Source organism: Lissotriton vulgaris, chromosome 7 (assembly GCF_964263255.1).
Source record: "Lissotriton vulgaris chromosome 7, aLisVul1.2, whole genome shotgun sequence".
In the NCBI taxonomy this organism is placed as follows: Eukaryota; Metazoa; Chordata; class Amphibia; order Caudata; family Salamandridae; genus Lissotriton; species Lissotriton vulgaris.
In genome coordinates, this window is record NC_141695.1 from 1300457977 (window position 1) to 1300482627 (window position 24651).

A 24651-nucleotide genomic window follows, 5' to 3' on the forward strand; every position below is an offset into this window, starting at 1 on the left:
CAGTAATTTATATATGTGAACTCTCACATGTACTGTGTTTTACATATGTACTTACTTTGACATGTAGCACTGAGATATCCATTCACTCACCAATACACTCATGCACACAGTCAACCACCCATACAGCTGTTTCCACATGCAGTTTTGAACCTATACATCTAGTGAATCAACTGCTCACACATCTATGCACAGAGTCACACACCTCCCAGACACCCACACACACACACTCACTCTCCCATACAAATACGTGGGCAACCAATCAATAACCCATATAGTTACTCATATAGCTACTTATCAACACATGCAGCAGTTTACAGAAAAACAGATATAATGATGCACAAATTAAGACAGTTTAGTCACTAACCCATGCACTCAGTGAGACACATTTAATCACTCACTCATACAGTCAGTCATGCACCTACTAAATCCTTCATCCAGACACTTATACATCCACTCATTCTTCAATATGTAAGACATATTTTATGTGTTGCGAACGTTCCATTGATTTGTGGAAGTTGTTTGTGTATGTATAGAACATCTCGCATATTACATTGCCAATTAATGTCGTTATTTTACCCTTACAACCTGTTTCTTTAGGTGTTTGGGCTTTTAAATTGTATTTAATCCACCGCCCACTCCTGGCGCGTCATGTGACCAAGCCCCGTTCGCGGGGCGAAACGCGTCATGGAGGGCACTTGCTCTGCACATTTTACTGCTTATTAAATGCACTGCTTCAACTTACAGCGTTGGTGTCTGGCTTATCTATTTGTTTGACTGAGGATTGAGGAGATTTCCTGAGGTCCGCGCTCGCCAATACTGCGATCACAGCAGTTGGGAGTCTGCTTTCTTCATTCATTACACCGGGAGTGGATTGCTTCCGGTTTCGTGGACCCGCCCCTGTTGAGAGGCACAGCGTTTGCAATCCGACTACGCCGTCGGCGTTTGGAACTTTCACTGTGTTCAGTAGTTCTTGCTGTGCCCCCCGCTATCCAGGAGATTCTGGTATTGATCAACGCGTTCCTGGTGTCCCGTTCCGGCGAGGAGCTTCGCAACCTGGGAGGTCGGAGGACTTTCCGTGGTTTGGAAGTGGAAACTGGTAGGGCACCAGTGGTGCGTTTGTTTACCTATTCGGAAAGACTGAACTTTTAGCGGGTTGGGGCCATCTCTCCTTTCATTGAAGCCAGCTAGCAGTATACGCGGCATATTGCTTTGACCGCGAAATAACCTTGCAGATAATTATGTTTTCCACGGAGGCGCTGAGGAGTAGGGAGTCAGCGGCAGAGGCTCTTTATGGCAATTTGCCGACCACTTCCAAAGAAACCGCCCAAGAGACTCGTATTGCAAGCACTAACAGCAATACCAAAGAACTATTAAAGACGCTAGAAAAACTGCTTAGAAGTGAATTATCAAAGTGGTGGGAAAAGAAGTCACTGGAGAAGTATGTTGAGGCTAACCGAGTTCCTCGTGGTTTGAGAATTTTGATTGTTCCTACCTACGAAAACCCAAACCCCAAAATGCTTCAGGAATGGGCAGACAACAGCCTAGAATCATCAAAAAAGATGCTAGAAATCCTGATAAAATACGCCCACACAGACAGAGAAGCGTTACTGTTGGAAATTGATAGAATCAACAACTTACTGGAAGCCACTGGTGAAACGGATTTAATCACTGCTACCAGGAAGGAAATAGATCTACGTCTAGCAAGACTGGAACAGACTATTCAAGAGCGCAAAATTCATAAGTTCGCAAGGGACAAACAGGACTACGCCACAGGGCGCATTTTCACCTTCTCTCGTAAGTACGACTCTTATAAGAGAAAGGCTATGTCTCTTCAGCATAAATCAAGTGCTGCTCCTGGTTCTACTGCACAAATGGCTGCCACTGCCGGTGTAGGTGAGGACAATGCATCTGTTTCCTCTTTCACTGGATCCGAAGATAGTACGCTGTCTATCGACACTGGATCAAATGTTCCAACATCCTTCACAGTAATTGATGAACTGAATTTTGTGAGCGAGGACCGGAGGTATTCCCTGCGCCCACGGTCCAACCCTCCCCAAGCAGGCAAACCAGCAGCCAAAAACGTCGGCGAAGAAAAAGAGCTGCCAAAAAGCGGTGGAGGGAGGGGCAAAACGCGCAGGAATTGGAACAAGTAATTGAAAACCAAGATAATACCGTGATTAATCTGACTGACTTTGTATTGACTAAAGCAGAAGAGCAACTTTTATCCTTAGGTCTCTCGTATTGCCCACCGAATAACTTCTCTTATGTGCAGGCAAGAATTGATGTATTCAAATTTATAAGGAAAATCAAGTTACAGAAATATTTCCTTTTACATCCTGAGAAACCAGGGGACACGAAACAACAAGCTGATCCTTTAACAACTACGGCTCTTTCAGTCAGGAACTTGCAGGGGCTACAAACCCTCATTTCTCTGGCTCATGAAGACAGCTCACAAGAGGAACCTACAGTCAGTCAGGTTGTCACAGTGAACCGCTCACCACCCACAGAATTTCGGGGAAAGTCTACGTTCATGCCCCTGATGCCGAAAGACGCTGTTGATGTATTCAGCGATAGGGTCACCACGGAGCTCAAAACTTTAAACATAAATATATTGGGAAAGAAAAAACAGTGCGACTACAACAATTCCCAATACACCAAACTGGTGAAAAAAATCCAAGGCAACAACCAGATAATTGTGAAAAGTGCGGACAAAGGGGGAAATACAGTTCTTTGGTCGAAAGAGGACTATGTGACAGAAGCGAATCGTCAGTTAAATGACCCCCTATGTTATTCTAAATCAACTAAATTTGTGATGCAGAACAGTCATGCTAGAACAAGAAAGGACATTAACACCTGGTCCAAAAATGGTCTTCTAACCAAAGAAGAATCTAAATTCTTAAATGTTTTGCACCCTATCACGCCTTTGTTTTATTTGTTGCCTAAAATACACAAATGCACTACCCCAGTTCCGGGTCGTCCTATTATTTCGGCACAGGGAAGCATGAACGAGAATATTTCTAAGTATGTTGACTTCTTTTTACAGCCCCACATGAGTTCTCTCCCTTCCTTTTTGAAAGACACTACTGATTTTTTGGGGAAGTTGAGTTGTATCACTTGGGGTCCTGATTTATGTTTTCTGGTGATGGACATTGAATCACTGTATACTAGCATTAATCACCATCAGGGTTTGGAAGCAGTCCAGTACTTTTTGGATTCCCGTGAGGCAATCATGAGGGAACACAACCAAATGTTATTGGATATGATACGCATATGCCTTCATAACAACTATTTCCAATTCGGTAGGGAGATATATCACCAGGAGCGTGGGGTGGCAATGGGTTCATGTTTCTCCCCCAGTTACTCATGCTTGCATGTTGGCTGGTGGGAGGAGCATGTGCTCGGCGGCACCCATGCTCACTGGCTTCCTCATTTGCTGGCATATTGGCGGTTCATAGACGATATTTTTATCGTCTGGAAAGGATCGCAAACCTTGGCTGCTGAATTTGTTAATGAGATCAATGTGAACACCAGAAACCTCAAATTCACTGCCACAATCACCGAGACATCTGCTGAATTTTTGGATGTGGTAGTTTATATTGAGGATAACAAAATTCAATCCAAGTTATTCAGGAAGAGCACTGCGGGCAATTCCATCTTACATGCCCGTAGTGCTCACCCCCGCCACACGATCAACAGCATACCCCTGGGTGAATTTATCAGGATCAAGCGCATTTGTAGTGATCCAGTTGTCACTGACCAATGTCTTACAGAATCTAGAGATAGATTCCTTCGTAGGGGTTACAAAAAAGCAGTCTTAGATAGGGCTCTTAATTCAGTGTCAATACGTACACGGGAATCACTGCTGACACCTAAGATAACAGTTGACATTGATGTTAATAGATCCACAACTGCTAGATTCATCACCACTTTTTGTGCTCAAAGCTCCAAGCTCAGCCAGATTATTAGATCTGAATGGCCGATTGTCTTAACCGATGTGATTCTAGCTCCCTTTTTGCCTAAATCTCCTGCAATAACTTTTAGGAGGGCTCCCTCTATGAAAGATTCCCTGGACCGTGCACAACCAGAAATCCAATCTAAACCACCTTGGTTTCATAAACCTGGTTTCTTCAGATGCACTTCATGTCGTGCCTGCACATTTGCAGTCAATAGCACTGAATATACATCTGCATTCAGTAATCGACCTATACCAATCAGGGAACACTTGACATGTCGCAGTGATTTCGTTGTATACAAACTAACCTGCACATGCGCATTATCATACATAGGGAGCACAAAGTTGCAAGCAAATCAACGTATCTTACAACACATCCGGGCAATAGTGAATTCGGACATGAATTACCCGGTGGCTCGCCATTTTAAATCTGTTCATGACAAGAAATTGAAAGATCTGACTTACACCTTGTTGTGTTCTGTGGCTAATCCAGTTAGGGGGGGTGATCGAGAGAGACTTCTCCGACAAAGAGAGGCCTATTTCATTGCCCTGCTTGATACCAGGTCCCCTAATGGTTTGAATGCTTTTGATGAATTGCACCATTACCTATAATTTTCAGTATGTTTTTCTTTGATTCATTTTATGAAATATGTAATTTTGGTTATCTTGGAAGAGGGAGTGTTGTTTGCAGTTCTTTTTAGTTTTTTCAGATATTCTTAAAATGAAATAACAGCTGGGCTTATTATAGTCAAGAATTCTGAAGTGTGCTTTGTGTCAAACTTCCATGAATGGAAGTCTTTGCCGCCCTATGTGTCCCCTTGTATATAACATCTTGAAGAATTTCTTTTGGTCTAAATTCATTTTGACTTGTATATATTGGCAACGTGAGATGAACTGTTGATGATGGCGAAGAATATGATGAATTTACATATCTTTAAGGAAAATTATCTCACTTCTTTTGTATTTGTACAGTGATTTAATGATTTGATTTCCTTTGTGGATAATTTGCAACTTTTCCTTAAAGTAATTATGTTATATGATTTGTAGTCACCTATGAGCACTATGCTCTGATTTTGTTGCGAACGTTCCATTGATTTGTGGAAGTTGTTTGTGTATGTATAGAACATCTCGCATATTACATTGCCAATTAATGTCGTTATTTTACCCTTACAACCTGTTTCTTTAGGTGTTTGGGCTTTTAAATTGTATTTAATCCACCGCCCACTCCTGGCGCGTCATGTGACCAAGCCCCGTTCGCGGGGCGAAACGCGTCATGGAGGGCACTTGCTCTGCACATTTTACTGCTTATTAAATGCACTGCTTCAACTTACAGCGTTGGTGTCTGGCTTATCTATTTGTTTGACTGAGGATTGAGGAGATTTCCTGAGGTCCGCGCTCGCCAATACTGCGATCACAGCAGTTGGGAGTCTGCTTTCTTCATATATATATATATATATATATATATATATATATATATATATATATATATATATATATATATATATATATATATATATATATATATATATATATATATATATATATATATCTGGAAACCCTCAAACCACTTCCTGAGTTCTCCCAGCGGCAGTCAGGCGAGGAAAGAGACGCAGACCTCCGGAGCTTTTTCAAGTGGGCAGTATTTTATTTTAGTGACCCAAACACAACGCGTTTCAAGCCCGTAAGCCCTTGATCACGTGTCACGTATATATATATATATTCACTGAAAAAACCATAGGTTATAGACCATATATAGTTAGGAATTAGCATTTACAAAACCTTAATTTACTCACACAAAACCATAGAAATTCGCATATATAGTTAATTGCAATAACTATATATCGCCCACCCGCAATCCACTGCTGATGATGTCACATATTACATCATTCATGACATGGTCAGTGACATCACTGATGACATCACTGATGACATCTCAAATGACATCACTGATGACATCACTGATGACATCTCAAATGACATCACTGATGACATCTCAAATGATATCACTGATAACATCACTGATGACATCTCATTTGACATTACTGATCACATCACTGATGACATCATTCATGTGATAATACGATGAACCTCTTCAGACTCTAATATAACCTTAGATACACTCAGTGTAAACAGACACTCACATACTGTCACTCATCCATGGAGTTACTCACACACCTAGTCAGTCATGCAAAGAATCAATCACACCTCCATTTGCTCAACTATACAGTTATACACACCTTACTTATTCAAACATATTCTAACACATATTTACTCTCTTATACAATCACTGATACAAGTTTTCAATGATCCATGCAGCCACTCACACATTCACTAGCTCTTATACACAGTAATTTATATATGTGAACTCTCACATGTACTGTGTTTTACATATGTACTTACTTTGACATGTAGCACTGAGATATCCATTCACTCACCAATACACTCATGCACACAGTCAACCACCCATACAGCTGTTTCCACATGCAGTTTTGAACCTATACATCTAGTGAATCAACTGCTCACACATCTATGCACAGAGTCACACACCTCCCAGACACCCACACACACACACTCACTCTCCCATACAAATACGTGGGCAACCAATCAATAACCCATATAGTTACTCATATAGCTACTTATCAACACATGCAGCAGTTTACAGAAAAACAGATATAATGATGCACAAATTAAGACAGTTTAGTCACTAACCCATGCACTCAGTGAGACACATTTAATCACTCACTCATACAGTCAGTCATGCACCTACTAAATCCTTCATCCAGACACTTATACATCCACTCATTCTTCAATATGTAAGACATATTTTAACTTTACAGAATCATACAGTCACTGGATGACGTCATCAGTGATGTCATCAGTGATGTCACTAACCATGTCATGAATGATGTAATATGTGACATCATCAGCAGTGGATTGCGGGTGCGCGATATATAGTTATTGCAATTAACTATATATGCGAATTTCTATGGTTTTGTGCGAGTAAATTAAGGTTTTGTAAATGCTAATTCCTAACTATATATGGTCTATAACCTATGGTTTTTTCAGTGAATTTTCAAGGATTTGTAAATGCTGATTCCTAACTATATATGGTCTATAACCTATGTTTTTTTCAGTGAATATATATATATATATTCATCACAACAAACATTGCCCAGCAATAAAAACGCCACACACAGGTGAGTGTTAACTTCTTTAATCACCAATCACAAAGTTGCAGGCTTCGTCACCACAGCCAAATTAAATCCAAATGCGCCCTACGCATTTCAGACAGCGTGTGTCCTTGTTCTCGGGCATGGAAGAACAGAAGCAGGAGCAGTCATACGAAGGAACACCTGATAATTGTACTCCATAGTCCCGCCACAATGGGCGTGTCTATACTTGCATCCTGGGACTTGAAGTTCCTTCGTGTTTTGCCCAGTGGTTGCTGCGCTTGCCCCAAATAATGTTCACATTGTTACCCCAGTGGGATGATGGGGATCAGAAGAAACTCCCTTGTTGTCCATATTTTGTCAGGCGACACAAACCTCACCGTTCCCAATGCGAATTTGTAGTACAAATTGCTGGATCTGCAGAGTCACAGCAGGGTGTTTTCGCGGTTTCGCGGTATAGGCTAACTGCTAAAATTCATCACAACATTGCCCAGCAATGAAAACGCCACACACAGGTGCGTGTTAACTTCTTTAATCACCGACCTCAGAATATTACTCCCAGTATGCCTTCTAAAACCACGATCACATGTAAAGAAGAAAAGCACTCCTGGGGACGTTTCTGTTGTTTAGTTTTCACAGAAAACTCGCACAACCAACAGACGTGTTTCGGTACCAACCTTTCTCGATGTTTACCGAAGCGTCTGGCTGCCATGTTTTTAAACATTACATTGCCTGCAACAACATAGAAAACGGACTGGCTATTTACAATTCTGCTTGCAAATGAGACGCCATCTTAAAATTCCTAATTGAACATAAGATATAAACAGAGCACAACTGTGGGAAACATCCCATAAACAAAATACATACTTTGTAAAGGTAAATAATAATAGTATTATTATACACCAATAATAATGCCCACAGATGGGCTATTCCGCGCTCTGTACTCAAATCAATCTAGCCCTGTATGGGCTACCTCCCATTCCACTAATACGTTGCAGGTTCCACTTAATTATCTTGATGGGCTTACTTTATATACATTTACATCATCCAAAAAACGAAAATGGAGGAAGAAAAGAAGAAGGTTCATGATCCAATAGATATATAGATGTCCTATTTACAAATATACTACTTTTCAAATTTACACTGCCATATACATTAAAAGATCGTGCCACATGCCAAGATTCTCATCCTCCTAAATGTATGGCTAACTCCTCACTACTGTTGAGGCCCAGTGGTACCTTTGTTTGAAAGGTCCACTATAAACCTGGACTCCAATCTCCTCAATCTAAGGACCCTGTCACCTCCCCAGGGATTCAATGGAACCTGGTCCAGACAGAAATAGCTCAATAAATCTCTGTTACAGTGATGTACTTTGTCGAAATGACGTGCGAACGGGTATGCCGCATCACCCTTCGCTATTGCTCTCATGTGCTCCAAAATCCTGATCTTGGCTGGATGAATGGTTCTTCCGAAATAACGTAGGCCGCAGGGGCACACGAGGCAATATACTACATATATATATATAAATACATCAGGAAACAGGACAATGGAGTGGTTCTAATCAGTGTAATTAAAGGACGTTTCCTTTCCTGCAGTGTGTGCGCCTCGACTCCTTTCTGTGAGGAAAGACTTTGAATAAATTAACACGGCCTGGGTCCTGGCCGAGAGGAAACGCACCCCCAGCAAAGCGCGCTGGCTCTGCCCACACACGGGACCAATTCGACAGACGGTGTAAACCTAAGCGGGGCAGCGGTAGCCACCAGGGACCTGACCTTGGAATGGGCCCCATGACAACTCGAAAATAGTACTCAAGGGGACACAGGAATCACCTTACCTTAATTTTGAATTATCAGCCAGTGAACGCACTACAACGACCGGCATGCTCTTCAGGCAAGTTCGAAAAAAGCACCCACCTGAGGGTAATCATGGAAGCACTATGAAGAGCCTGCGTGCGTTTCTGAAGGCGAATGGATGTTGAAAAACCCTCCCTCCCTCCTCCCTCTGAAGAAGGCCGATGCGGCCGAAATGCATCAGGAAACAGGACAATGGAGTGGTTCTAATCGGTGTAATTAAAGGACGTTTCCTTTCCTGCAGTGTGTGCGCCTCGACTCCTTTCTGTGAGGAAAGACTTTGAATAAATTAACACGGCCTGGGTCCTGGCCGAGAGGAAACGCACCCCCAGCAAAGCGCGCCGGCTCTGCCCACACACGGGACCAATTCGACAGACGGTGTAAACCTAAGCGGGGCAGCGGTAGCCACCAGGGACCTGACCTTGGAATGGGCCCCATGACAACTCGAAAATAGTACTCAGAGGGACACAGGAATCACCTTACATTCATTTTGAATTATCAGCCAGTGAACGCACTACAACGACCGGCATGCTCTTCAGGCAAGTTCGAAAAAAGCACCCACCTGAGGGTAATCATGGAAGCACTATGAAGAGCCTGCGTGCGTTTCTGAAGGCGAATGGATGTTGAAAAACCCTCCCTCCCTCCTCCCTCCGAAGAAGGCCGATGTGGCCGAAATGCATCAGGAAAAAGGACAATGGAGTGGTTCTAATCGGTGTAATTAAAGGACGTTTCCTTTCCTGCAGTGTGTGCGCCTCGACTCCTTTCTGTGAGGAAAGACTTTGAATAAATATATAAATATATATAAATAAATAAATATATATATATATATATATATATATATATCTATATATATATATATATTCACTGAAAAAACCATAGGTTATAGACCATATATAGTTAGGAATTCGCATTTACAAAACCTTATTTTACTCACACAAAACCATTGAAATTCCATATATAGTTAGTTGCACTAACTATATATCGCGCACCCGCAATCCACTGCTGATGATGTCACATATTACATCATTCATGACATGGTCAGTGACATCACTGATGACATCACTGATGACATCTCAAATGACATCACTGATGACATCTCAAATGACATCACTGATGACATCACTGATGACATCTCATTTGACATTACTGATCACATCACTAATTATATCATTCATGTGATAATACGATGAACCTCTTCAGACTCTAATATAACCTTAGATACAATCAGTGTAAACAGACACTCACAGACTGTCACTCATCCATGGAGTTACTCACACACCTAGTCAGTCATGCAAAGAATCAATCACACCTCCATTTCCTCAACTATACAGTTATACAAACTTTACTTATTCAAACATATACTAACACATATTTACTCTCTTATACAATCCCTGATACAAGTTCACAATGATCCATACAGCCACTCACACATTCACTGGCTCTTATGCACAGTTATTTATATATGTCAACTCTCACATGTACTGTGTTTTACATATGTACTTACTTTGACATGTAGCACTGAGATATCCATTTACTCACCAATACACTCATGCACACAGTCAACCGCCCATACAGCTGTTTCCACATGCACTTTTGAAACCATACATCTAGTGAATCAACTGCTCACACATCTATGCACAGAGTCATACACCTCCCAGCCACCCACACACACACTCAGTCTCCCATACAAATACTTGGGCAACCAATCAATAACCCATATAGTTACTCATATAGCTACTTATCAACACATGCAATAGTTTACAGAACAACAGATATAATGATGCACAAATTAAGACAGGTTTAGTCACTAACCCATGCACTCAGTGAGACACATTTAATCACTCACTCATACAGTCAGTCATGCACCTACTAAATCCTTCATCCAGACACTTATACATCCACTCATTCTTCAATATGTAAGACATATTTTAACTTTACAGAAACATACAGTCACTGGATGTTGTCATCAGTGATGTCATCAGTGATGTCATTTGAGATGTCATCAGTGATGTCATCAGTGATGTCACTGACCATGTCATGAATGATGTAATATGTGACATCATCAGCAGTGGATTGCGGGTGCGCGATATATAGTTAGTGCAACTAACTATATATGGAATTTCAATGGTTTTGTGTGAGTAAAATAAGGTTTTGTAAATGCGAATTCCTAACTATATATGGTCTATAACCTATGGTTTTTTCAGTGAATTTTCAAGGTTTTGTAAATGCTAATTCCTAACTATATATGGTCTATAACCTATGGTTTTTTCAGTGAATTTTCATGGTTTTGTAAATGCTAATTCCTAACTATATATGGTCTATAGCCTATGGTTTTTTCAGTGAATATATATATATATACATACATATATAAACATATATCATCTGTATATCTATATAAATACAAACATAAATGCATGCATACATATACTTATATGCATACAGATGCATGTTATTTACATGAAAGTTGAAAAAACACTAATAAAAGCAAAGGTAAAAAGCCACCTCATTACAAACAGAATGGCTTTAACTTAAACGAGGGCGAGATCTATTGCATTTTCAATGCTTGTTTACTTTGGTTCCATCAAGAAGGCATTCATATGTGTCACACATTTGCCATAAATTCTGAATGTTAGCACTCTAGTTGCACATTAGATCACTGTAGTAAAGCTACTGCTCATCAGGGACGTCTGCTGCTGGTATTCAAAGTGCATGTTTCAGTCTGCATGTCAGAATTTTTTTAATGAAATAGAAGAGGATTTGAGAAGTCACTCAAAATGATCCCTAATTTTTCTTTCTGAAGCACTAATCATACTTTCTATGGCAAAATTAACCCCCTCATGCTGTTCCTTTTTAAATTGAGTCTTTTTAGACTTACCACTTCATTCCAATCAAGATGGCTTCTGGTGTGCCATACTTTTGTCATAAGTAAGACTGTTAGCGCTCTAGTTGTTCTTTAGAACACTCTGGGACATTCTGTCATTGGGCTATACTTGGGGTACATCTGGGTGATATTTGGGCTACATTTAGGCTCTTTTGTCTCTGGTGGCCATCTTGGGAGACTGTATGTCAGAATTTTTTAATGAAATTGAAGAGGGTTTGAGAAGTCACTCAAAATGTGCCCTAATTTTTCTTTCTGCAGCACTAATAATACCTTCTATTGCATAATATACCCCCTCATTTTGTTCCTTTTTAAATTAAATGTTTTAAGAGTTACCACTTTATTCCCATCACGATGGCTCCAGGTGTGCTATACCTTTGTAATAAGTAGGACTGTTAGCGCTCTAGTTGTTCCTTAGAACACTCTGGGACATTCTGTCATTGGGCTATACTTGGGCTACATCTGGGTGATATTTGGGCTACATTTGGGCTCTTTTGTCTCTGGTGGCCATTTTGGGAGACTGCATGTCAGAATGTTTTAATGAAATAGAAAAGGATTTGAGAAGTCACTCAAAATGTGCCCTAATTTTTCATTCTGCAGCACTAATCATACTTTCTATGGCAAAATATACCCCCTCATGTTGTTTCTTTTTAAATTAAATGTTTTAAGAGTTACCACTTTATTCCAATCAAGATGGCTTCAGGTGTGCCATACCTTTGTAATAAGTAGGACTGTTAGCGCTCTAGTTGTTCTTTAGAACACTCTGGGACATTCTGTCATTGGGCTATACTTGGGCTACATCTGGGTGATATTTGGGCTACATATGGGCTCTTTTGTCTCTGGTGGCCATTTTGGGAGACTGCATGTCAGAATGTTTTAATGAAATAGAAAAGGATTTGAGAAGTCACTCAAAATGTGCCCTCATTTTTCATTCTGCAGCACTAATCATACTTTCTATGGCAAAATATACCCCCTCATGTTGTTTCTTTTTAAATTAAATGTTTTAAGAGTTACCACTTTATTCCAATCAAGATGGCTTCAGGTGTGCCATACCTTTGTAATAAGTAGGACTGTTAGCGCTCTAGTTGTTCTTTAGAACACTCTAGGAGGCTGCAGTAGAACACAAAGGAATCAACTGACAGTCTCTGTCCTTGTTGGATGTACATGTTTTACTGAGAATGTCAGACTTCATTTTCACATGACTGAGAAAGATAATGTGAATTTACAGAAAATATGCTTTCAGTTTAGCTTATAGATCCCCTTCCAAACCGCTGTGGGAAAATCATGAGATATTAGTTTTCTTTCAAACAATATTCATGATATCACAGCAGAAGGTTTTTTCACATGGTAAAAGCACCTTAGAACCCACCACAATTCCTAAAACGAGTATGGTACCATCAACAAATGATTTATAATGTAACTTAAGTCCTAAAACCCTCTATTAACTACAATGCTTTTTAATGAGGTGCTATCATGTATATTGGTCCCAATATGGCTGCCGACACTTCTTGGATGAAGTGCTGACAGCCAATCAGATCAGATGTGTGGTTAGGCTCCGCCAAGATATATATCTTTTTTTGAACCTAAATTACTCAAAATCCACTGGAGCACATATATTGAGACCTAGCAAAGGCACATCGGGCTCACAGTCCCTACAATTTTGCCAAGTTTCGTGCAAATCCATTCAGCCGTTCGAGCTAAAAGTGAGGCCAACCGCCCTATGGAAATTAACATGGGAAAATCGCGTTTTGGGACCCCCCTTTTTTCTCGGCCCCCCCTTGATGAAACCCCGCCAAATTGTCAGGGGCTGCTCATAAACAAAATGTTCCATTTTCCTGAAAATTCCAGCCAATTCCGTCCACAAACGCCAAAGTTATTAGACATAGAATTTTCAAAAATCCCATAGAGAAAAAATCCTAACTATATATACCTACTGGCGACCGCCAGTAGGTAATATATATATATATATATATATATATATATATATATATATATATATATATATATATATATATATATATATATATATATATAAAGAAAGAGTTGCCTCAGAAAAAGGAGCCACACACGTTGAGTCTCAGTATTGCACAAGCATTACACCAGCACTCCAACATCGGTAAATGTGCCATACGAGTTTCGAGCGAAATGCTCTTATTCACTGGCGTACCGGAAGCATGGCAGCATGGAGTAAGCGCACTGCACCAAGGTTTAAATGTTCAGTCCCAGTAGGCGTGTCAGCTAGTGCACCCTGGGTGATGCAGTCCACTTAAAATACTTTCCGCAATGGGCGCCACCATACCACAACAAAGTTATTTTTCCCAAGTGGGGTGTTGAAAAGTAGCTCGGTTTCATTCTCGGCAACATTGCATCCCCAGATTTGCCTTGATGCTCTGCAGGCATCCAGATATTCATGACCCTGCAGAGCATTTCGCTCGAAACGCGTATGGCACATTTACCGATGTTGGAGTGCTGGTGTAATGCTTGTGCAATCCCTAGATTAAAAGGTGACAACTCGACGTGTGTGGCTCCTTTTTCCGAGGCAACTCTTTCTTTCCATATATATATATATATATATATATTTTTTTTTTTAATGCAAAGTCAACTCCCATAATTCAACAAAGAACATGCACACTAAGACTGAAAGTGTTCACTTTTCTTTAATGCTTAGGTCCTTTCACAAACCTGCAGGTTAAAAGAACATTCCGAGATACGCTTCGGCTGTTTCGCAGCCTTTCTCAATCTGATATATATATATTTTCACTGAAAAAAACAAAGGTCACAGGGATGTTATAGTTAGGAAATAGAATTTTCCAAAAATCCTTAGAAATTCACTGAAAAAAACAAAGGTCACAGGGACGTTATAGTTAGGAAATAGAATTTTTCAAAAATCCTTAGAAATTCACTGAAAAAAACAAAGGTTAAAGGGACATTATAGTTAGGCTGATATTTCACTCTTTCAAAACCAGAGAAATTTAGCAGTTATAGTTAGCTATTCGATATATATATAATATTTGCGATGACGTTGGTAGTCGCGACATCCCAGCAATGGTACGCAGGAGGAGGTCAGGGGGGCACGCTAGCGGTTGCGTCGTAGTCACAAATATCGCATGCAATTATAAATTAAAATTACAAATTTCAATTCATGTAGTTCCTTCAAAATTGACTGCTGATAAATTAAATTTTTCACTTGGATGTCCATATACATTCTAATCCAATGAAATAGGCAGGGACTTTCCATATTCGGAATGCCCTTCATTCCATGGATTTTGCGGTGTACAGAGCTGGGTCACAATGGCAATTTTGCAGACTGAAGGAAGCGTAAAACTGTGAAAATTTTTCATAGAGCATCTGTTTAAAGGATACAGTAGTATTGTGCAGTCATACATTTTATTGGATGTAAATGTATATGGACATCCAAGTGAAAAATTGAGTTTATGAGCAGTCAATTTTGAAGGAACAACATGAATATTTACGAAATCTTTAATTATTGGATGTCAACAGAGCAAATCACATTTAACCTGTTACGTGCCCCCGTCGGCCAACTACCTTGCGGGTGCTGCCGTCGGCCAACAGCCGACGGAGCCCCTCGCACCCTGTAGAACGCCCGCACTGCTGCGGAAAAACCTCAGCGGTTAAGGCATTACATTTCAACTTGATTTTGACTGCAATAAATACTGTAAGTTGCCGTTTTTATTTTGCTGAACATTGCAGATCTTTTGTGATGTTTGACCTTTAAAACTGCTATTTCACAATTTTGAAAGTATTTTGTCTATGTTGGTCTAATTAACATTACATGCTCTCATTTATTTTCACTGTGTCCATAAACATAACCTAATTAATTCTCGATGTATCTTTTTCGTTTCCTCCTGGCATGCAGGATTGCAGTGTTGCCCGCTGTAAACGGATCCAGTGTAATGTGACATTACTGAAGGTAGACCAGAAGCTGGATTTTGTCATAAAAGGAGACGTGTTTTCCAGGTGGATCTCTCAGGTATCACCATTTCTTTCTGTTTTATGCTTCCTGTTTAATCTTGCATATCAGGGGGTTAACTCAAGCACAGTACATTAGTAGCCAGAGGAGTATTGTGCCCAGTTCTCTCTTACTCTAGGCCTTCAGGGCCCACAGGGCCATTGCAGGGTTTAATAGGGCCTACAGGGCTCAGTTGCAGTCTCCTGATGGGAGGGGCAGTCACGGGGCACCCTCTCCGATGTTGGGAGGCTCCTCAGCAGCCCCGTTTCCCCAGCAGACTCTCTGCCCTCCCTCAGGGGGGTTTACCTGGTGCTGTAGGCTTCTATCTTTATTCAGGAGCCCGCGCAGGCTAAGCGGGCTCTCAGCAGCTCCTCTCTTCCCCCTCCGGGCTCCTCACATGTCCGGCCGGGCTTGGAGAGACAGGGGGGGCTCCCGCTCCTCTCGGAGCCCACACGCCAAGACCTGGACCGGTCTCGGGCTTCCATGCTCCTTCCGCCTCTCGGGGTCAATCAGGGTACGGCGTGACGGAGGTGCGCCTGTAACCGCCAATCCTAGCGTGGCTTGCGGGTGTGGCAGCCCCAGCCAATGGCTGCGCGGCATCAGAGGGGGCGCGGCCTATGACTCGGCCGGCACCCCATCACATGACGAAGGCTGCGCTGGCTTCGTCCGCCCTGCGCGGGCCTTTGCAAAACCTCTGCAGCCCTCTCCAACACCGCGGCGGCCCTCCCTTCACATCGGGAGCCACGGCAGCAACCTAAGACCTGGCGCTCCTTCTCTGGTGCCCCACCCTCCACATCGGGAGCCACAGCGGCGACTAGTAGGCCCACAGCAGCCCAGGCCTCACTGGGACTGTCGTCAACCAGGCACACCAGCACAGCGCTACCTCTCTGGTACCGGGGCCGCTGTGGTGATGGGACAATCAAGGCTGAGAGGCCCCAGCGCACAGTAGATACAGCGCGCAGGGCTTGACAACAGTTCAGCCAGGTCCCAGGCGACAGCAGTGGTTAGTGGGCCAAATACCGCTTAGAGGTGACACAGCGCTTCATGAGCACAGCGCAGGGAGCACAGTTTTGGCAGCAGCAGTTCTTCAAAGTCCTGGGCAAAATAGCGCTTAGGAGTGTCACAGCGCTTCAGGGGCACAGCACTTTAGGAGCAAAGCGTAGGGGGGCACAGTTCTCTCAGTAAAGCACTTAGTTGGCACAGCGCTGATTACCTGGTTGTTCCCCCAGCAGTGCTCAGAACAGGCAGTCCACTTCTTCCTTACAACGCTTGTCTTGGGGGGAAGATTACACAGCAGGTATCAGGCGAAGGTTCTTGGGGGGAAGAAGGGGGCTTGTGTTGGCAGGCATCAGAGGCAGGATGGATCCTTGTAGCACACTGGAGTTAGTCCCCTGGGTTCCCCCTCACTGGGCAAGATCAGCAGGCTGGCAGAGTCCCTCATCTAACTTGGGTACAGCAGGATCTAAGCTCAGTCAGTCCCAGTAGTGTAGGTTCCTCCCCTAGGCCCAACCGCCTATACTCCGGCAGAGGTTACCCCATGTCCAGTGATGCCCCAACTGACTAGCTCAGTTTCCCTCCTTTCCTCTGATACCCCTAGGTCAGGTGACCCTCCTGTAAAGGCGGCAAAGCATAACCCCTCCCAGGGCTGTAAGGTTCCAGGAGCTTCCACATGTTGGGCTATGGAACAAAAAGGCGGGATGGCAGAGATACAGTATCTGGATGTCCCAGCATGCTCCTAACTACTAGTGCATGTATTCAATGGCCACTCTGCAGTAGCAGGGGCTTGTGGCAGCCATGGTATTGGGAGAGAGCACCTGCACCTCAGCACTGTTTGGCACCCAGAGACCTAGGTCCAACAAAAGACGGTGGCAAAAATAAGGCAAAAACAACAAAAAAAAGGGGGTAAGACCACCCTAGGGCTGACAGGTCTAACAGTACTTCACCATTTACTTCTGGGCAATCCCTCAGAAGGTCCAATGTCCAGTGATTCTTTGGTCTCTGAACATCATTTTACCTGCACTTTGCAGAGGACTGGTCAATCCAATCCAGGGGAGTCTGAGGGTGCTTCTGGCTTCTACAGGAGTCCCTCTGCTAGGGAGTGCAAAGTTTTGGCCAAGGACAAAAGTTGATCACGCAGTTCCAAGCAGTTTTGCAAGAGAGATCCAGTAGCTCTCTTTTGCTGTGCTAGAGGGGCAGAGTCTTGTTGTCAGTGAAAACTCTCTTCTTGGTGTCCTTTTTTGCATTATCTTTATCGCAGCTGAGGTTCTGGTGTCAGGGGGTTCCATACATCCTGGATTTAGGGGATTTAGGGGTCTGGGAGCTATTAGTCAATGGGCAGCTACTCCCTTAATGCTGAGGTGACCACATTTGGGGGTGTAGGATACCTTTTCTAGCCCGAGTCTACTATTTCTGCCCTCCTAAAGATGGCAGAAATCAGCTGTAGGTGTACAGATCAGGTTGCTCACCCTGAAGTTGTGGCCAGCATTCCTGGAGGTGTACACCTCCTGCATACCAAATTTCCCTCCTTGCTAGGGGTCCAAGAGCACCTGAGGAAAGGGGAGGGATGTGTCCAGATGCATATCAAAGTTGGTGAAGCCTTTGAAGCTCAGCACTTTGATGTGTCACTTCACTAGCCTACTTGGGGCCGGGGCTGTAACCTCTTTCCTGCCCAGGCTTTTTTTCTGACTCGTGGAAATGAGCACACTGCCTGGCAAGAGGTCATAAACCACACCTCGGCAGCTCAGGTGGGAAAACCTAAGCCCGCCAGCCAAAGCACATATCAGCTAGGTTAACCAGGGGGGCAACAACTAGGTAGCCACCTAGGTGCATGCCAGTCATCCCTTGACACCAAATTCATTCCAGGGAAGAGAAGGCATGTTGTTTGACACTAAACTCAACATATATAGGTGGTGGCATAAGGGAGCTAGCAGCTCAGGTCTTCCTGGGTGCAAGTCCCATGTTATTCAATGGGGTCCTATGCTATCCTTATAGTGTACTTTAATGGTAAAGTCACTATAGAGGCAAAACAGCTTTCACTTAAATGTCTGCACTATAAATATATTGCACCCTGACTCTTGGGCTCAAGAGATCTTTTCTAGGGGTGACTGACATATACCTAGAGCAGTGCTGGGACTTTGTCACACATGGTGAGGACACAGTTGAAATGGAGCAATTAATTTTTTACCTGCAGTCTGCAATGGCAGGCCTGCTGTCACCTGCTTACCTGAGTCACTCAGGGTGGCACGACCAGCACCGCATTCCTTGTGTACCCCTTTACCACCCATGCCCTGGGTACCACAGCACCACTTACCATGGACTTAAAAGGAGGGTATGGTCTTAGTCAATTGGGGATGCCAATTACACATCTTACTGTTAGGGCAAGAGCACTGACACTGACGCCTGGTTGACAGGCTTCAGTGCACTGTCAGATTCGAAAACCAGCATCTGGTAGTCCAAATGGGGGCAAAAAGTAGGGGGACATCTGCAAAAATTTCTGTTTGGTGACACAGATGTACGTGTTTGTTGGCATTTGTAGAGCATGGACCTAGTTGAGATCACCTGATACCTTCTCTGTCTTTGGTAGTGCTACGCTACAGTGGCTTGTTTCTCCCATGCACTGATGCCAATGTGAGTGCTCTTGTGATTCCGCAGTCCTGCAGAAAGTGACAACATTTTGCTAGAGAGTACCCTGAAAAATAAAATACTTCCCACTTTGTAGCCTCTCTCAAATGACCCTCATCATGCAAGTGCCACTAGCAAGACTTGGGCAAACCAGCTCCATTCATCCTTCATTTGTTTTCTCCATCTTTTAATTCATACTTCCTTCATTGATTGCTCTGCTCTATTCTTGCCGGTTTCCAATACCGAGCTGTGTCACACCAGATCAGATTTCAGGGACACAGTCAGACAGTGACAGTTAGCATTCACTGCTCTGAAGGACTGTGGACTGCAGCATCATCAGTCTGTCTTGTTTCATAGCACTGAGGCTCCGACACCTTTCTACCAATCCCCTTTCCTCCTCCAGCGCTGAAGATCGACCCTAATGCCTATTAGCACCGTATGACTAGAACATTACAATTCCAAATTGTGTTCTAGCAGCACAATGCCTTTTGGCGAATGTTTGTGCTAAACAAATAAATAAACAGAACAACATGACACTTCTTCAGGCATTGAGCTTGAAAATCCCAGCCACTTGCTAAAGTGGGGGTTTAGAACTAAAGAAATAGCTGTTATGATTTACCAAAGTTATGCAACTGCGTGTAAACTTATATCAACCAATATAGGAATAATCTAGCTGTGTCATATATTTCACGTGTGTTTACACTGTGGTAACAACACCTTGAAACTGTGGTGAGCACTCCCATAGTCAGTCAGTCAAATATACTTTATTTCATCAAAGCCATAAAAGTTTGCCATAAATACAATTTCACATCTTATATTTATACAAAGTATTACAAAAAGTTAAAAATGTGTTTTAAAAAGAGAAAAATTAGCATTCATTATAATACAATTGATAAAACCAGCACTTGACAGTCATGATTTTAACTAATAAAGAACACCACCATTGGGTAACTAGTCTTCTTTTCGTCCACATCCCCCCAAAAAATGTTCAATTGCACTAACATGCAAGGTAGAAGGGTCCATTCTTAGTATCCTCCAGTCAGAGCAGTAACACAAAGTCCCCATTAGTCTACACACAGGTGCCAGCCAAGCTGAGTGACTCTGAGCATAGTCCCGACATGCAAGCAGCACATGTGGCACGATCTCCTCCTGATCAACACAATATGGTCAATTACCAGTATTAGAGGCTACTCACTTTGCAGTAAAAGACTTTAATGGGAGCGTACATACTCTAAATTGATGATATAGCTTCATATCTAACTGGACTGTGATTAGGTCCCAGTACTTCTCTTACCCAAGCACTTCTTTAAAATTCTGACATTTCCCCGTCAGTGAGGTGCCTACCACTTTGTGCTCCTCTCTGTATTACCAGTGTCCAATACTGTTGTTTCTGTGCCCCCTTAGATGTAAATGGACCCATAGCGGAATTGTGCCAAAGATCACCATGAGCAAGCAAGATGAGTGGCTTCTTAATCCAACAGAGCCAAAATATTTTTTAGAATCTGCAAGCCTTGATGATATATTGTAGGGCAGCAGCATAATGGCCCATCTCTGGGGTAGCCCATTGTCTTTACCAAAACAATAGGGAGCATACGGGGGCTTTAAGGGCAACCTTTTTGACAAAGAAAAACCAAATGGGAAGATGGATGGAGTGTTGACAATACAAACACTCACCCCCAGTCAACTGATCTGGGTTTAAGCCATCACTGTTGGTTAGCTCACTCCGCCACCCCAGTTCAGACATGGCCATATGCAAATCAGTCTGACCCTGTGCCTCATGGGAACAGTCCAGCCCGAACTGCCAAGCCATGTCTTCCCTGGACCAGAATCAAGCTTCCCAGGACCGGTTTCTGGCATTGCAGCCGTCTTCAGCCGGGCTTGCTTGAATCCAGTGGCAAAGTGAGCAAGGGACCCACGTCTGAGTCATGACACCCATGTCCAGAAATGGGGGTACAAGAGGGTTACAAAATATTAGGGAGATCAAAACTCTTAAAAAAACATTCTCTGACCACTCCAAGCAGAAACATCGCCAAAACCACAAAGCTCTGCGCCATATTGAGCGATGCACCTACAGCCTTGGCCTCATACACCTGAAGGGATGGCTCCACTGGTTTGGTGAAGGATACATGAAGTTCTTTTAGAATGACTCCATTAATAGGTCTGTGCTTCAATCAAGCCCATTCAATGTGTTGGGACCAGGCCATGTTGGATGAAAGTTTGATTCCTAGATATTCAAATAAGTTGGCACTCTCTAGGAACCTGCCTCCTAACCTCAAGTTACTCTTGGCCTTTTTCGAAGTACTATACACTGTTAATTTTGATTTTGCTGCATTTATTTCCAGGCCACGATCCTGGCAAAAGGCACTACATTTTTCAGAAGTGTTTGGAGGCTGCTCTGAGTTTTTTGGATTAAAAGAGGGTTGCCCGCAAACAACAGTATGGGGATCTTAATATTTGCTATGGTTGGGACATCCACAGAACACTCAAAAAGTTAGACTAGCATCCCATTCAAGCATAAAGAAAAAAGAGTAGAGGCCAATGCACACCCTTGCCTTACACATTACAACACCAGGATCTTGCCTGTCAGTTGGCCAAGGGATCCCCACCTAATCCTGGCCTAGTTGTTCTCAAGAAACCTGATCAGTAAAGCTATGATTTCATGGAGCAAGCCCGTCTCCTGCAGAACCTGCCACAGCCTTAACCTTGGGACCAGGTCGAAAGTGTAGATATAAGATAGAACAAGGCAAGAAACAAGTTACCTTTGCCGATCAAAACTATCTTCCAGTAGATAAAACAAACCAGAAGACCTAGCCTACTGTAGATTGTTTAACTCTGATTCCTGCTTGAAGTGGGCTTATAATATCCCTTTCGGATATTCATGCTTGAATTTTAACTAAGATCATGCGACAGAAAACCTTTTGTATACAGGTAAGGACTTATTTCCTTTATTATACACTGGAATCCCTTCAGCTCCCTGCCATGCCATGATTCATACATTCATCTGAAACGTATTGACACTAATCTGCAAGCTCTCCGCTACTAAAGTTCTTAGGGGTTTCTCACTTCACTGATGTCAAACTAGGACACACCAACCTCTTTGACCTTCTCCTTTTATAATGCTATTCTCTAATGCTATTGCATTTGATATTTCTCTGGTAGACTACCCAGCAGAAGGTGACCCTGGTCAGCTCTGCAGAGATCACGTATGATGAGACCAAATATGCTCACTTGATCGACCCTAAGGACACATTTGTGATGAGTCAGGTATGGTACATTGTCCTCGTTGTTTTATTGTGTTTTGGTTTTTCGATTGACAAGGTAGCTTGAGAATCCTCAAAAGATCACAGAAGACTAAAGAGAATTGGAAATGTGAGCCTGATAAATGTCGGCCAAAGTAGAGAAAATGAAATATCTGGATTTTGGGAGACAATGGGACATGGGTAGGGAGGAGTGGATGAAAAAAAGAGATAAATTAAGTTAACAGAAAGATAAGACTTACTGAAAAGAATGGTTTGGTAAACATGTTTGCTACATGAGCAACATCTTGTGTAATTCACATGTGAACAGATAGTATTATATTTTCTACGCAAACCAGTCTACTGTACTTTGTATGACGTTTGTATGAGGGGTATGCTGTCACAGACGTTTTCATGCAGGTGACTTGCTAAACCTATTTTGCATAATACACATGATCCATGAAAATAAAAAAAATCATAATAATTTTGCTCATCTCTAGAGAAGTCATTTGGAAGACTATTATTAGACAAATTGTAGGTTCCTGTACCAAAAGATTTATGAAGACCTTGCATTGCCATTGTGTCAGACAAGGTGGCTCAAGTCAACAGAAGGGCTTCAGTGAGATTTACTAAGCCAATCAGAGCCACCTTGCCTGCATCTGCATGGCTTAGAAAATTTGGAGTAACACAATGCTCGGCAAGTCGCTGCCTTGGGTGGGGTGTGGGTGTTCCCATGCATCCACCATGGTTTTTGGTGCAATCCCAGATGTATTAATACTAGTGAACTTGAGAATGTGTCAAAATGGCACGCCTTCCCAGGTGAGGTGTAACTGGGGGAAATATGTTTGGTTCTCCTCTTTATTTACTCTTTATGTAGCACACACAGAAATAGGAAAATGCCTCTGACAAACATTTGTGTACAGGAATGTGTCCCTCCTGCACAAAAACAATCCTGCCTGCAATGCAAGTAGCCATGTACCATGGCGCAAGGGTGCCTGTGGTGGCACAAGGGAGCCAGTAGCAAGAGAGAGCAGGAATGCCCATATGTTAGTAATTATGGGACACTCCTGCCCTCGCATTTTTGGCGCAGCGCAGCAGGGTATTTTGCAGTTTTGTACCAAATCTTAGTACATCTGAATGGCCATTATGTCATGCAAGGTGGCACAAGGGTTTCAGTGAAATTTACTAACCCATGCAAAGCTATTTAGTAAATCTGGAGTAACGCAAGGCAATTCGCTGCCTTGCAATATTCTGCTCTGGGAAGGGGTTCCCTAGGTGGAGCGCTTATGGACTTTGGTGAATTCCCAGGTTTGCGAAGACGAGCAAAGCTGGAAGTGCATCAACATGCTTTGTCTTTCTAGGTGAGGTTTAAGGAGAAATATGATTATTTCTTCTAGTTTTAGCCTCTTTTTACATGTGCTGCATTCTGCAGCACACATAGAAAGAAGAAAAAGCCCCAGAGGAGTGTGTTTAAGCTGGAAGGTTTTCCTTCCTGCACAAAAAAAACAATACTGACAATACTGCAGGCGCCCTTGCACCATGGCGCATTCCTGCTCTTTCCCTGTCATGCAACGCAGCGCACAAATTGAACATACCACAGCTCTACAGATGAAGAGACAGGGAAAGGAGCATTGTGTTTGAAAACAGAAATTGGCTAACGTATAAAGTTGTAGCTAAATGGGAAAAACAAATATTGGTTTGAATCAACTCTGCTACCTCCAGAAATTCAGGAGGAACTAAATACTTAGGCAGTGAATCCCCCGATGGGCAGATAGAATAGAGGACAGAAGGATTTTGGGCACTCCACAGAAAGACCTTGCTTGAGAAACAGCCATCACAACGCAGCTGTTTCCCCGCATGCCATTATATCGCAAACGTTACAGCACATGCGATGTAACAAGGCGTAGCCATTACTACACATGTTTTTACATTAGATGCGCTTTTGCAATGCATGGGATGTAATGGAGATCCAGC

At 42.7% G+C, this 24651-nt stretch overlaps 1 protein-coding gene across 1 annotated transcript in view; it reads left to right on the forward strand.

The window, feature by feature from the left end:
* LOC147703538 (integrin alpha-M-like) overlaps positions 1-24651 on the forward strand; it is a 509428-nt gene that overhangs the window by 471513 nt on the left and 13264 nt on the right. The window contains exons 27-28 of the mRNA XM_086931904.1: positions 15728-15841; positions 22601-22705. Coding sequence (XP_086788030.1) covers positions 15728-15841; positions 22601-22705 — 219 coding nt within the window. The remainder of the gene's footprint in view (positions 1-15727; positions 15842-22600; positions 22706-24651) is intronic.